At 37.0% G+C, this 15,830-nt stretch overlaps 1 protein-coding gene across 1 annotated transcript; it reads right to left on the bottom strand.

The window, feature by feature from the left end:
- Positions 1 to 1,333: 1,333 nt before the first annotated feature.
- Positions 1,334 to 14,379, bottom strand: shisa4 (shisa family member 4). Its single transcript, XM_046875210.1, has 5 exons — positions 14,148 to 14,379; positions 6,666 to 6,843; positions 3,121 to 3,257; positions 2,698 to 2,889; positions 1,334 to 2,279 (listed from the first exon to the last, which is right to left on the bottom strand). Exons 1-5 carry the CDS (start codon positions 14,200 to 14,202, stop codon positions 2,254 to 2,256), a joined length of 588 nt encoding a protein of 195 aa, XP_046731166.1. The 5' UTR covers positions 14,203 to 14,379; the 3' UTR covers positions 1,334 to 2,253.
- Between the last annotated feature and the right edge of the window lie 1,451 nt (positions 14,380 to 15,830).

Below are 15,830 nucleotides of genomic sequence, written 5' to 3'. Positions count from 1 at the left end.
ATGAAAGACAGCAGAGAGCAAGTAACTCCAATACCTTTGTTGCTGTTTTGGGATAATTAATAAATTTCCCCACTGTGGGACGAATAAAGGTATATCTTATCTTAATGTAAAATTCCACCAATCTGCTGCAGTCAAAGACTGGTTTGCTGTACATCCAGGATGTCAGTACTATTCCTGCCTCCACACATGCCTTGCCTAAAACACAACAATGAGTTTTTTTCTGTGTGGAGGTGGAAGGTTTAGGTTTACCAGATCACCAGTTTTCTTTACTAAATGAATGTGTGATGTGGAGACATTTCTCCTGAAGACTACCAGGTTTATATTAGACATTTCATAAGATATTTTACAATATGCACTGTCAAAGAAAACTAAATGTGATGTTGATTAGAAATTACAGTACTGTACATGCAATAGTGTACATACACATTAAGTCATATACACACACGAGTTTCACACCATTACTATGCAAATAATATTCAACAATTTTTTTTCCCCTCTTTATTTACAGACTCTTTATTTCTGTTCAGATCTTGGCATATCTGGCAAATATCTCATTGTGGATGGCAGCTCAACAGCTGAAGCTTAATCCCAGCAAAATATCCCAGTTGATTCATCCACATATAAAGATCTTGTGTTCTCTATGGTCAACTCTCTTATCTCAGTAATGGAAAACCACCAGGTAGGAGTTCCACCTATGTATTGTGTGGCCAGTGTACTCAAATTACATATTTTGTTAGAGCCTTTCACATATTTTGTGCTATCCATTGAAGCAGGTTGGTATGAATATGGTGTAATTTGGGAAATTGTCTTTAGAACTCTGACAAAAATACTGGCATGAAAGTTGGCATGAACACTGTAAAATGTGCACCTGATATAAACATTAGCATTACCATTTAAATCATTAACACCTCTAATATCTAAGTATAAGTTCAGTGAGTGCATGCACACACTAAGTAAACTTTACTGAAAAACTTGATCTTTAAAAGTGTTTTATAATAATATGCTCAGACCTAAATGCAAACAAACAAGACAAAGAAATTTTGAAAACAACCTATCCATAACATCCAGTGATATTGGTTTTAAATTGTGTTGCATGGGTTCAGTTAAATTCAGTGTTATTTGTATAGTGCTTTACACAATTATCTTGATCACAAAGCAGTGTTACAGGAATAAATAAATTGAAAATATAAAAATCATAAATGTATCCCTAAATCTATTAATCCTAATGAGCAATCCAGTGGCGCATGTCGCATGAAAAACCTCCCTGAAACAGAATGAGCAAGAAACCTTGAGATTTGATACAAGAATGATAGAATAATCATAAAGCGAGAGGTAAAAGACCAACTATTTTATTGTAAAAATTCAGTTATGTAATAGTTACATTTTAGTAATTCAGATTTTCAGATGAGAGCTCTCATCAGAACTTATCCTAAGTAACATTTTATATCATTCCAGGAATTAAATGGCTATTTTTCTGTTATTCAATTATTACATACCTGTGACCTTCAAAATATACACTATTACATTATCACAAAAAAGCTTATGTGGTGGCATTAATGATTAGACCAGGGATGTCCAATCTTTTCCACAAAGGGCCAGTGTGAGAGCAGGTTTTCATTCAAACCAAGCAAGTCTACATCGAATTCTACCTGTTTAATTCTAATGATTTTCATTTTCAAAGACTATCAGGTGTGACCCTTGATTGGTTCGAATGACACTGCCCCTTTGTGGAAAAGATTGGACACCCCTGGTTTAGACCTTTTACGTACTATATTCTGGAAAGTATGTTATATAGGGTAGTACATATACTCTGTTAAATTTTGAGTTCCATGAAAAAAAGTTGCATGTAATTTACAACACATTATTAGTAAATAATAACAAAACAAATATAAAATAAGACACATAGCTTGAACCAAACCCTGAATCTGTCTGTTAATTCTTTTGCTAACTCCAATACATTTTTAAATGGTAATGTACCATTGTTATAATATATACAGACAGTTAGCTTGAATGATTTTAACTGAATCCAGTTTCACCAGTCAGTAACATGAAACATCTCTATACTTCAGGCAAACAATAACAGGCAAAACCAGACCATTCATGCTTCACCCTAAAGATCATTTGAGAAATAAATACAATAAATATGATTTTATAAAGTGATGCAAATCATTTCTCAAGAACAGGGCCCCATACCACAAACACATTTTATGCTCCCATTCCTGGAGGATCTCTCAGTGGCCAGTGTTCTGGATGCTATGAAGCAGAATATGGTGGAGGTGCTGAAACATGTAAATAAAAATGTTAGGAAAAGTATTTACACAGCACCAAATATACTATAGGGATAAAGGTTTGTGGACACCTGACCATTATATCCATATATGCTTTTTTTCAACAACTTATTACGCATTTAGTCCCCATTTGCTGTTATAATAAGCTCAACTCATGTTCCAGTAAATTTTGGAGAGTGTTTATGGAGATTTGTGCTCATTCAGCCACAAAGTCACTACCACAGTTAATACTAATAAAGGAGGAGGCATGCAGTGGAGTCAGCAAAAAAAAAAAAAAAAAAGGATCAAAACAACGAACATGTTCTCTTCCTATGTTCATTTGAATCTGTTAAAAATATTTGATCTATTCACTTCAAAAAATGCAATTATCAAAATAATTTACATTTATTTTTCACCATTGGTCCCTTACCTCCTTGGCTGGGCCCTGGATTGGGAGGAAGACCTGGTGGGTATGGCACCTGAGGGAAGCTGGGACACTGCTGAGGCAAACCTGGATACTGAGATGCCATTGCATATCCAGGGTACTCAAAACTTCCAATAGGTTTACCATAAGCATCATACATTGGTCCCACAGGGTAGCTGGCCATAGGAATCTGCTGGGCTATGAATGCAAAATGTAGAATTCGTGATTTTCTTATTCTCAGCAGACCAAAAAATGTAGGAGGATGTGCTAATATAAAAAACAGACAACATACAAAATATTTGTATACTATGTACAAGGTTCTTTTATATCTTGGAAACTGTGTGTTGTACTCCAAAATATCCCTCCAATATCTGCACTAAATATAATTACTCTGTTGTGTATAATAAGTGTACATTTAAATGTACTTACAATCATAAGAGATCCTGCCATGTTGCCTATGCCGTTGATACAGGTAGCAGCAAGAGCACATAAAGCAACAGACCATGGTGGCAATGGCAGCCACAAATAGTAGGATGGATGAAGCAATACCTGCTATAGTGGAGGGACTAAAGAACAGAACAATTATGTGACATTTACTGTAATTTTACTTAATCAAATAAATATATATATATAGTAGATATATAGTAAATAGTATATATAGTATAGCTCCATGTGCAGGGTATCATTGATAGTCTCCTGGACAACTGTACATTCAGCAGTTTTCCCCCATGATTGTGTAGCCTGAACCAGGCTGAGACACCTTTTAAAGGCTCAGAAAACCTTCGCAGGTGTTTTGATTAAATTAGCTAATTAGAATATGACACAACGAGACTCCAATATTGAAGTTTTTTACAATTTTCAAATTTTCTGAGATACTGAATTTTGGGATTTTTAATTAGCGGTAAGCCATAATCATCAAAATTAAAAGGAATAAATATATCAGTCTGTGTGTGATGAATCTATATAATATACTAGTTTAACTTTTTTTGTATTGAATTACTAAAATAAACTAATTAATTAATAATATATCTCACAAAAGTGTTTACGCCCCTCACATTTCAGCAACTATTTTGGTATATCTTCTCAAAAGACAATACAATATAGATGAATTTCTTATATATTTTTAAGTAGTCAATGTGCACTCTGTATAGCAGTACAGATTAAATTGTTCCTCTTAATTTAACTTAACATACAGCTATTATTGTCAAAATAGCTAGCAATAAAAGTGAGCAAACCCTAAGAGTTAACAGCTGTACACCGTGTAACCATGCAAAGCCACCTATCCTGTTCATGTTCATGTTTTTGTCTGCTTGACAGGACCATACAAATTTGTGTATCTTGTATTAGAGCAGTTAACATTTGGTGCTTTGAGTACAATTCTCTCATACTGACCAGTGGATGTTTAACATGACACCTCATGGCAAAGAACTCTGAGGATTTCAGAATTAGAATTGTTGCTTTCCACAAAGCTGGCCTAGGCTATAAGATCAGTAACACCCTGAAACTGAGTTACCGTACAGTGGCCAGGGTCATACAGAGGTTTTCCAAGACGGGTTCCACTCATATGCCACACCCTGCAACAAGTCGGTTTGCATGGCCGTCATCCCAGAAAGAAGCCGCTTGTGCTGCTGGTACAGGGGAGCTGTGGTTTATTGTGGATGTTTTCCACAATAAACCACAGCGCCCCTGTACCAGCAGCACTCATGCAGGTTCAGACCATGATGTGACCACCACCATTCTTGACTGTAGGCAAGACACAATTTTCCTGGTACTCTTCACCATTCCAACATGTACTGTGACATTCTGAAGCAGAACATGATACCCTCCCTTCAGAAACTGAGCCGAATGGCAGTTTCCCAACATGAAAACCCAAACACACCACCAAGATGACAACTGGCTTGCTGAGGGTGAAGGTGATGGAGTGGCCAAATATGTCTCCAGACCTAAACCCTATTGAGCACCTGTGGGGCATCCTCAAGTGAAAGGTGGAGAAGTGGCATGTATCTAACATCCAGCAGCTCTGTGATGTCATTATGGAGGAAATGATGAGGATGCCAGCAGCAACCTGTTCAGCTCTGGTCAATTCTATGCCCAGGAGGATTAAGTCAGTGCTAGATAACAATGGAACGCACACAAAAGTTGACACTTTGGACACTGTTTTGACATGCTTACTTATGGTGTACTCACTTTTGTTGGCAGTTATTTTGACAATAATGTTTATAATCCAGTATTCAGTTAAAAAATTAATCAGTTTATTAATCAGTTATAAGCAAGTACGATCCAACCTATCGATTGTTAAAATTCACTGTCGCACAGTTGTATTGTATGTTGCAGCCTGATACTGCAATCGTTCAAACTTAATTTCTTTTGATTACTATACACTCAGAACCCATATTGACAAGGTGAAAACAGAATTCTAGAAATGTCTGTATTTAAAAAAAAAACAACAACACTGAAATATAACATGCATAAGTATTCAGACCCTTTACGCAGTACTTAGCTGAAGCACTTTTGACAACAATTACAGCCATGATGCAACATGCTTTGCACACCTGGATTGTGGTATTTTCTCCCATTCTTCTTAGCAAATCTATAGAATTTTTTTTATTGAGAATAGCTCTGTACTTTGCTCCATTTAGCGTTTCCTCAACCCTGACCAGTTGCCAGTTCCTTTTGAGAATTTTGGGAATCTTCATTACAGAAGGAATTATTGTGTTAGCTTCCCCACATTTGATGCAACAATCCTGTCTCTGAGTTCTGCAGGCAGTTCCTTTGACTTCATGGCTTGGTTTTTGCTCTTGAATCTCAGTCAGCTGTAAGCCCTGTATAGAGAGGTATGTGCCTTTCTAAATTATGTCCAATTAATTTAACTTATCACAGGTGGACTTTAATCAAGGTGTAGAAACACCTCAGCAATGATCAAAATAATGATCAAGCACCTGAGATAAACTTTTCTTTTGTTCATGTGATATTTCAGTGTTTTTCTTTTTAATAAATTTACAGATATTTCTTGAATTATGTTTTAACTTTGTCATTATAGGGAACTGAGTGCTGATTAATAAGAAAAAAAATAATTTCTATGATTGTAGTATCAGGCTGCAACATCGCCTCCAGAAATCATTTTTCTATTAGTAAAAGCTCTATAAATGAAGGTTTTAGAGCAACATATGCTTTCATCTAGACAACACTATGGGAAGGCTTTGCATATTTCTGCAAGACAATGCTAAAATCTATTAAAACAGCAATGCTTCCTAGTAGAAGAGTCTGAATGCTCAACTGGCCTGCTTGCAGTCCAGAGCATTGACCAATTGAAAACATTTGGCATATCATGGAATGACATACTTGAAAAAGAAGCCCCACTGTATCAGACATGAATAGGACAACATTCTTCTCCCAAAACTGCGGTCTCCATAGTTCCCAGATGTAAAAGGGACACTACACAGTGGAAAACATGCCCGGTCCCAATTTTTTTTAAGACATGCTGCAGCGATTAAATTCAAAATGTCCTTATTTTTCCTTAAAATGATGTTAACATGTAGCATTTTATGTTCATTTATAAATAAAATATAGGTTAATGTGATTTGCACTTCGAGGTTATAAACATAAATAATGTATGTTTCTTTCTTTCTTTCTTTCTTTCTTTCTTTCTTTCTTTCTTTCGGCTTCTCCCGTTAGGGGTCGCCACAGCGGATCCTCCGCATGTTTTGATTTGGCACATGTTTTACGCTGGATGCCCTTCCTAACGCAACCCTCCCCAATTTATCCGGGCTTGGGACCGGCACTGACAGTGGCTGGGGATGGTTCCCTGACCGGGAATCGAACCCGGGTCGCAGCGGTGAGAGCGGGGTCATAAATAATAAAATAAAACATAAATAATGTATGTAATGAACTAAATATTTACAGACATTTTATGACCTGCTAAGAACCAGATGAGTTTTATGTCCTAATATGTAAAACCATAATACTTTCTCTACCTGAGATGAAAGAGCATGCAGCGTTTCTGTCCACTTTCTGTGATCATCTTCATTCTATCCGGACAGCAGTATCGATGGTGGCAGTTTCCACAGCAGAAAGTGATGAGTGGGCAGTCAAAGCCATTGTGCCACGTCCCATTTCTGTCCACGTACCACAGGCAGTCCTCATTGGCATTAGCTGAACAAAACAAAGCAAAGCAAAGCAATTAGCACTTCACTTAAAAAAACTTGGTATTGGGTATTCTTAGTCATTTACATTTGCTGCATTTGGCAGACGCCCTTATCCAGAGCGACTTACAACTGAGCAGGGGATGGTTTTAGGATGACCAAACCATCTTAATCCTGCCTCCCTAACCTTGTCTCCAAAACGTCCTACTTGCACATTCCCTCCAATAAACGTATCTCTAATCCTGCCCATCCTCATCACTCCCAGAAAATAGATACACTGCCGATCTTTCAAGTTTTCCCACTTACAAAGAGCGGAGAGATCTGTAATTTTCACCTCAACTGTGAGAGACAGAATCTAAAAATAAATCCAGAAAATCACATTGTATGTTTTTTTTTTTATAATTAATTTCCATTTTATTGCTTTAAATAAGTATTTGATTACCTACCAACCAGCAAGAACTCTGTTTGTGAGAAGACCTCCTATCCTCCACTCATTAACTGTATTAATTGCACCTGTTAGACTCCACTATGGGCAAGCTCCACTATGGGCAAGACCAAAGAGCTGTTAAGGACACTAGGGACAAAAATGCACAAGCCTGCACAAGGCTGGGATGGGGTACAGGACAATAGGCAAACAGCTTGGTGAGAAGGCAACTGTTGGCACAATTATTAGAAAATGGTAGAAATTCAAGATGACTGTCAATCTCATTCAGACTGGGGCTCCATGCAAGATCTCACGTGGAGTATCAATGATCCTGAGAAAGGTGAGGGATAAGCCTAGAACTACACTGGAGGACCTGGTCAATGATCTGGGACCTCAATCTCAACGGTTACCATTAGTAACACACTACACCATCATGGATTAAAATCCTGCAGCGCATGCAAGCTCCCCCTGCTCAAGCCAGCACATGTCCAGGCCCATCTGAAGTTTGCCATGGGAAAAGGTCATGTGGTCAGATGAGACCAAATCAGATCTTTTTTGTATAAACTCCACTTGCCATGTTTGGAGAAAGAAGAAGGTTGAGTACAAGCCCAAGAACACCATCCAAACATCATGTTTTGGGGTGCTTTTCTGCAAAGAGGGAGGGTGACTGCACCGTATAAGGGGGAGGAAGAATGGGGCGATGTACCGCGTGATTTTGGGCAACAACCTCCTTTCCTCAGTAAGATCACTGAAAATGGTTCATGGCTGGGTCTTCCAGCATGACAATGACCTCAAACACACAGCCGGGGCAACTAAGGAGTGGCTCCGTAAGAAGCAATTCAAGGTCCTGGAGTAGCCTAGCCAGTCTCCATAACTGAACCCAATAGGAAATTTATGGAGGGAGCTGAAACTCCATGTTGCCCAGTGACCTGAAAGATCTGGAGAAGACCTGTATAGAGGAGTGGGCCAAAATCCCTCTGCAGTGTGTGCAAACCTCGTCAAGAACTACAGGAGACGCCTGACCTCTGTAATTGTAAACAAAGGTTTCTGTACCAAATATTAAGTTCTATTTTTCTATTGTATTAAATACTTTTTCATGCAATAAAATGGAAATTAATTATTAAAAAAATCATACAATGACATTTTCTAAAAAAAAAAAATTTTAGATTCTGTCTTTCACAGTTGAGGTGTACCTACGATTAGAATTACAGATCTCTCTGTTCTTTGTAAGTGAGAAAACTTGAAAAATCGGCAATGTATCAAATACTCATTTGCCCCACTGTAGCACGTCTCACCAAAGTCCTAAAAACCTTCCCTTTCACTCTTGCAGATACCTCTCTTGCTATCACAAATTACTCCTAAACTCTGGAAACAGTTTGCTGAATACAACCTCTCCAAGATAATAAATTACTGGAACCATGTCCTGAGGTCTGATGAGACTAAGAAAAACTTGTTTGGCTCAGATGGTGTCCAACATGTGTGGTGACACCCTGGTGAGTACCATGTGTCTAACATCCAGAGGATCCCAGCAACATCCCGTGCAGCTCTGGTGAATTCCATGCCCAGGAGGATTAAGGCAGTGCTAAATAACACTGGTGCTCAAACAAAATATTGACACTTTGGACACAGTTTCAACATGTACACTTAGGGTGTACTCACTGTTTTTGCCAATTATTTAGACAACAATGGCGGTACATTGTGTTATTTATATAGGACATTAAATCTGTACTGCTATGCCAATTGTACATTGACTAAAATATATCAAAGTTTCATTTTCATCATTAATTACCACGTTAATAACCCATTAACGCAAATTCATTTCAACGGCACTTATTTTATTTACATCTTTTTGTCTTTATTCCTCCCATCCTTCATTTATTCACTCCCTCGATATGTGGAATTCTCAGGATTTTGTCCTTTTAAGGTACATTTTTGAAGCTGGACATAAAACATAAAAGAATCAATATCAGTAGCGTTAGTGATGGCTGGAGGTGGCAGCAATTTCGCAAATACGAAAAACAAAATCACAATGCACTTGGGGTGTGTGATATTGTCAAACAATTTTATCTATATATCTATATAATTTTATATATAGAGAGATTTTATCGATAACCATAATTAGGTTATATTTTCCTGAATGTGTTATTGTGCTGGTACCTTAAAGACTACCATGGACAGCTGACTAAAATGTTGTATATTCATCATATTCTGTGTGGTGGTCAGTTGACAGCAGTGACACAGATATAAATGTACACATTTTCTCCCCAATGTGTGTTCACTCTGTGTGTGTCTTTTGTTTGGGTTTTGTGATATACTCGATACCATCAGATCACGGATTGTTAAAACAACAATTACGATATTATCATACACAATACATATCGTACAACCCTAGAACGCACTACAAATCATATTTCAGTGCAATACAAATCGTATTTCCGATATAGAGTGAGTATACATATATAAATATATATAGTTGTTTGATTACGTTCCAAAAACACCCGCGATAGTGTAGTAACTTGTTTATTGGTTGAAGTGTCCTTTGACACTTTTACACAATTACAATTACAATGCTTTACAAGTATAGGACAGGAAGAGCTACTGAATGTTATCTTATCACCAAAGTCAAATCAACATGTCTGTTAGATCCCATTCCAACTTAATTACTGGAAGAAGTGTTTACTTCTTCTACTACTTGTACCACTTACAGCTGGTGAGCCTCTTCTCAGTATTATCAACTCCTCACTATCTTTAGGTCACATCCCCAAACCCCTCAAGTTTGCAGTTATTAAGCCCTCGTTAAGAAACATTGGATCCAAATCAACTATCAAATTACAGACCCATTTCAAACCTTCTGTTTATGTCTAAGATTTTAGAAAAGTATCTGTCCAGTTCCTTTTTACAAGAAAACAATATTTTTAAAGAGTTTCAGTCAGGTTTCAGGCCCCATCATAGCACAGAAACTGTGCTAGTTAAAATCACAAATGACCTGTTTTTAGCTTCAGACCAAGCTACATCTCTATGTCAGTTTAACTAAATCTTAGTTCTGCATTCGACACTATAGATCATGACTTTCTCCTAGATCGCTTACAGAATTACATAGGCATTCAGGGTCAGGCATTGAGTTGGTTTAAATCATACATGTCTGATCATTACCATTTTGTAGATTTAAATGGAGAACTTTCCAGACTAATGCAAGTAAATTATGGGGTGCCACAAGGTTCAGTTATAGGACCTGTACTTTTCACAATATACACGCTTCCCTTAAAAATATTATTAGAAGGCATGGCATTAGCCTCCACTGTTATATTGATGATACCCAGCTGTATATCTCATCAAAACCAGAAGAAACATCACATTTGGCTCGGTTAACTGAGTGTGGTAAAGAATTTAAAGATTGAATGACGCATAACTTTCTATTATAATTGTAGTTGTAATGCATTACTGGGTGGTTGTCCCGCATCATTAATGAACAAGCTACAGTTAGTCCAGGATGCAGCAGTTCACTTATACTCTGGCTACCTGTTTCAAACTGACTACAAACTATTGCTACTTACTTACAAAGCTCTAAATGGTTCAGCTCCCATGTATCTATCTAGTCTTCTAACACACTACAATCCGTCACACTCTTTGAGATCTCAAATCTCTGGACTTTTAGCAGGCCCTAGAATTGCAAAGTCCACTAAATGCAGTAGAGCATTCTCACATTTAGCTACTAAACTTTGAAATAGTCTTCCTGACAGTGTTCGGGGCACACTCGCCCAGTTTAAGTGCAGATTAAAGACGTACGTTTGTAGCAAGTCCTACACATAGCACATATCACATATCATACCTTTGTGCTCCAGTACTTCTGATCAAATGTACATTATCAACCTGTGCTTGTTAATATTATGAACAACACCAATGCTAATTCCTAATTTCTCTCCACTGCTTCTCGTTCTTCACCCGAGGCAATTTGAGGTTGCGCCAGCTCCAGTTGTGTCTTACCTCATGATTACAGACCTTCAAAGAGTAGATGCAGACCCTGCAAACATTCCAAACTAACTAGAGAGGTACCAGCACCCTTTGGATCCCATTTCATGTACAGTTTGGACGTTGGACTTCTTTGAACGTTTAAAGGCTCTGACATGGAGGAGTTGGTGTTGGATCTATGATGATCCCAGGTGTTGAGCTATTTTATGAGTTGCTCAGTATCTCCTTGTTCCACATAGCCAACTGTCTGTATAAGACTCAAATAATGCAACAGAAGCACTGTTTGCTACTGTAACTGCTGCTTTTACTTCTCTTTTTTTACAGTCTATTTTGAATAGATAAATTAATTTGCACCTTGAAGGCATGCATGCTCTAAAGCTACAAGCGTGGCAAAAGGTAATTTTCAACCCCTGTTAAGTTATGATCTTCTGAAAAGCTGTTTGTACTGAAGCCAGTCCGTAAGGAACATGACAAAAGCGTAAGTGCCACAGATAAAGCAGGTACAGTAATGGCCTTAGGACATGTGTTCAATCCTCACATGTACTGGAAGCATTAGATCTCTCCCCATTAGCGGTGTTCCTGGAAGAATTAAGAATATTGCAGATTCTGAGTGGTCAAGTAGGGAAACCTTTGCTGACAAACACCCAACAACAGGAATTTGAGCTTTCGAATATGCAACATGTCTGGGTTTGGGCTGCGAAAGCATTATGTTACTAAAACAGTGTACATAAGTGCTGTGAGGCAGGTTAGGTACTGAGGACCCAGTGTCAACCACTAAATCCATCACAGAAGTCTGTGAGTCTGAAGTAGATTCAGTAGTAGTGTACTGCTAAGGATATGAGCTGAATATTTCATGTACAGTTCAGTAACTTTTGGTGACTAAAAAACACTGTTATCAAACAGGATTTAAAATGGATTTAGCCTGATCGACAGCAGATTCAACAGCTTTCTATCATGACAGCTTTCTATCATGACAACCTCACAATCTCTCACATATTCTTGGGCTAAGCACATTCTCTACCAACTAACCGAAAGGAGCCACATTAATGTGCTTAACTCTTTTTGATGTGCCTGACAGCATTTATGAAAGGTGTGGTGTTTAGCTACCATGTCAGCTTCGGCACAAAGTAGGCTTTTAATGAATCCTGTAATGTATCCATCTTTCAATGCTCTCTGCCTTTCATCAATCCAATCATCCTCTGTAGCATTAATGACTCTTAAATAATTTTCATAGATCCACAGCCTTTTGCTGAACGGCATAGAAGGCTCACCAGAGCAAGGCAGGAAAAAACCCAGGAAAATCCCATTAGCAGTAGCCATCTTTGCAATGCTTAATCCTAGTCACCATTTTGTGATATAAGAAGTTATTCATTCGCAAAGAACACAAGACAGGAACTTAATACAGTTTACTGTATCTGCACATAATGTTTCATATCATCCCTACACTTAACACTTAACACTTAACTTCCATAATGCCTGATTGGTGTAAGTTGTTAAAAATATATTGACACATACAGACATAGACAAATTTGCTAAAATAATTTCTATTTGATTTTTGATTCAGAAAAATATATAAAATAATTAAACAAACGAACATGGCATTGACCAAAATGATGAGACACTTAACCAAATGCAACCATTGCAAACAATGCATGCAAGTGATTTCTGTAGACTTCTGCAGCAGGTAATCTTTCCACTCTTCATGAGTAAACTGCTCCAGCTGTTTCAGGTTTGAATGTAGTCTTCTCCAGACTGTATGTTTAAATTCTTTCCACAGATGTCCAGATCAGTTCATAGAATGCTAATTCAGAATAGTTCTGTCCTTTGTTTATAGCCATTTCCTGTTTTTTTTATGTATATTTTCCTGTTGAAGGATCTATGAACAGTGACTGAAATTAGTTTATTTTATTCTGGGTGGTACGTTTTTTGCCCCAGAATGGCTTGGAAGTCTTGAAATTTCACTGTGTCTTGCACAGATTCAAGGTATCCATGATACTTCTTTTGTCATAGTAAGTATTGTGCTCTTTTCTTTGAAGATTTATTTACATTTATGGCATTTGCCAGATGCTCTTATCTAGAGCAACTTACTCATTTATACAACTGATCAGCAGAGGTTTAAGGGCCTTGCTCAAGGGTCTAGCAGTGACAGCTTGGTGGTGCTGGGATTATTCATGACCTTCTGATCAGAAGTACATTTTAACCACTGTCGCTTGTAAATGTGCATTTTAATAAAATACAACTAGTTTTAAACATCAATATAATCCAATTATTTATATTTATTTTCTAGGGATTATATAAGTATATATAAAAACTCAAATTCTAATCAATCATCTGTTATCATATTTTGATTTTAAACCTAAATGTCTTAAGCATATATGCCCTGTCATTTCAATACCTTCAGAAGGCGCTGTACAAAAACAACTTCAATTTAATGAGTTACTAATTTATACCCACAGAGTTTTAATGGGTGGAGGGAAAATGCTTTTTAGAAAGCTTTTGATTGGATACGAATCGTACAAATACAGGATGATTTATATAAAATTGCTTGTTCTCTGCATGTTAGCTGTCAAATCCAAATGAGAATAGCTCCAAAACACATTGTTGACATTTGTAATAAATATGTTACGTATATATTACATATTTTTGCCCACAATCCCAATAGACTTGCACAAAATTGTCAAACACTCGATTTCATGATCAGCGATGTACCAGAGATGTAACAACCGACCCCACTCTCCCCTAAAATGTCTCTTACGTATAAACACAAAAGCAAATTACGTTAGTTACGTTACGTACATTAAATAGCGTAGTATCGGTATCATTGTAAGCACGTTCGGGTGTAAATGAAGCTATTATTGTCTTTCTTCGCGTCCCAGATGCATGCCTTTCGCATCGGGGCCTGGAAAGAAACACTGCCTTACCGTGCCAAGCAGATAACATGTAGAGTAGCGGCACCAGCACAGCTGATAGCGGCATCTCAGGTCACTTAATCACTCCGGTTAGGTAAGATGTGAAAGGGAAGAGTGTTACATTTGCTTTGGAAAATCTATGCTCTTTGATTTTACTGAAATCTGTTTAAACATCAACGGACCAGCAGCCAGAATAAGCTGCGCGTTCAAGCACCTCCTCTGCTCCAGTTTATGTGAAGCTCAGTGCCAGTTCCATGCATCCTCAATTAAAGGCACACGAACATTTATCAACCAGCAATGTACACTTAACTATGTATCGATAATAAATAGCTTGAATTATAACAGTGCCACCAAGAAAACTCCTATGACATTTAGATGTCAAAGGATATTATAGAAATCACAATTTAAATTTTTTGCATTTGGTAGACCTTCTTATCTAGAGCGATTTACAATTATTTTACTACAACTGAAAGGTTGAGGGTTGAGGGCCTTGCTTAGGGAACCAAAAGTGAGCAGATTCTGGAGAGTGTAATGCTGGGTCATGTCCTTTTACTACTGCTACTTAAACCCTCAACTTTTACTTAATCAGTTTTTATTTATAGTGTAAAGTTCTATAGCCTGTAGATAGAGCTGTTTGGGAAACTTAGACAGCCAGGACTAAGCGACAGCAAAAAAAAAAAAAGACAACACCACCAAACCAATTATATTATTAAACAAGGAACATAATAATTGTGTTATCTAATCAACATAATTATCTTGTAATAGAGAAATTATTTTATAAACAATAAAATAATCAATAATCAATCTGTAATAAAAATTTCTATAAAAATCTTGATCATTGAACAGATGATATTGGTCCGAATAACATTCTATACTGAACTTCTTAGAGAAATAATAACAAGAAAAAGAGTTTTAGCAGTCCTTTCTGAGTCAATCCACCTCTAAACAGAATCATTATGACACCTCAGCTATAGAATCCATAAATATTCTACAGAAACGCAGTACCTTACAGACATATTACATTGCAGACAAGCATCAGATGCAGTGAGAATAAATGCAAGAAACACAATTAACACAATCCAATAAGTCTCCTTTCACTGCAGCCATAGATACGCTGCCCTCATAGATCATCTCTAGCAGAAGCATCAATATTAACCTGACCCAAGGTTTTCTGTGCATTATGTTTGTATATCTGTGCTTTTCTTCACTGCATTACGTTTTTTGGGGAATTTTAAATAAAGGCAAATTGGATGTTTTGTGTAAATTCTTCAAGAACGAGAACAGCTTAACAACTGTTAAATGGGAGTCTAAAATGACATCATAGAGTATATAGTAAAAAAAAAAAAGGCCTGCAGGTGCTCACAGTGCTGAGCATATGGCAATATGACAGAATGTGAGGGATAAAACCTGATTTCATCGTATATAGACACACAATCAAATGAAACGCTATGAAATGAAGAAAATAGACTATTGGGAATAATTTAATAAATATTCATGCACAAAAATAAATTAAAAATATAAGTCAGTGATTCTGATAGAGTTTACCACCACTGGGTTAGATTAGGTTAGTTTTGGATTAGAAAGAAATCTGAAAGTGAAGAATCTTAATATTTAATAGAATATATTTTGCAAATAATTCATATAATTAATATAACCTAATAAAGACTAATATTAGTTGAATTATCTTATTTTCTA

Source organism: Silurus meridionalis, chromosome 19, assembly GCF_014805685.1.
Source record: "Silurus meridionalis isolate SWU-2019-XX chromosome 19, ASM1480568v1, whole genome shotgun sequence".
In the NCBI taxonomy this organism is placed as follows: domain Eukaryota; kingdom Metazoa; phylum Chordata; class Actinopteri; order Siluriformes; family Siluridae; genus Silurus; species Silurus meridionalis.
Note: the sequence above shows the minus strand (reverse complement) of the source record. Positions and strands in the feature narration are given on the sequence as shown.

Coding starts and splice junctions, on each gene's coding strand:
- shisa4 (XM_046875210.1), bottom strand. CDS start 14,202: ATGCCGCTATCAGCTGTGCTGGTGCCGCTACTCTACATGTTATCTGCT. Junction 3,258..6,665: donor TGCATGCTCTTTCATCTCAG/GTAGAGAAAGTA, acceptor TCTGTTCTTTAG/TCCCTCCACTATAGCAGGTA. Junction 2,890..3,120: donor TGGCAGGATCTCTTATGATT/GTAAGTACATTT, acceptor TTGCATTCATAG/CCCAGCAGATTCCTATGGCC.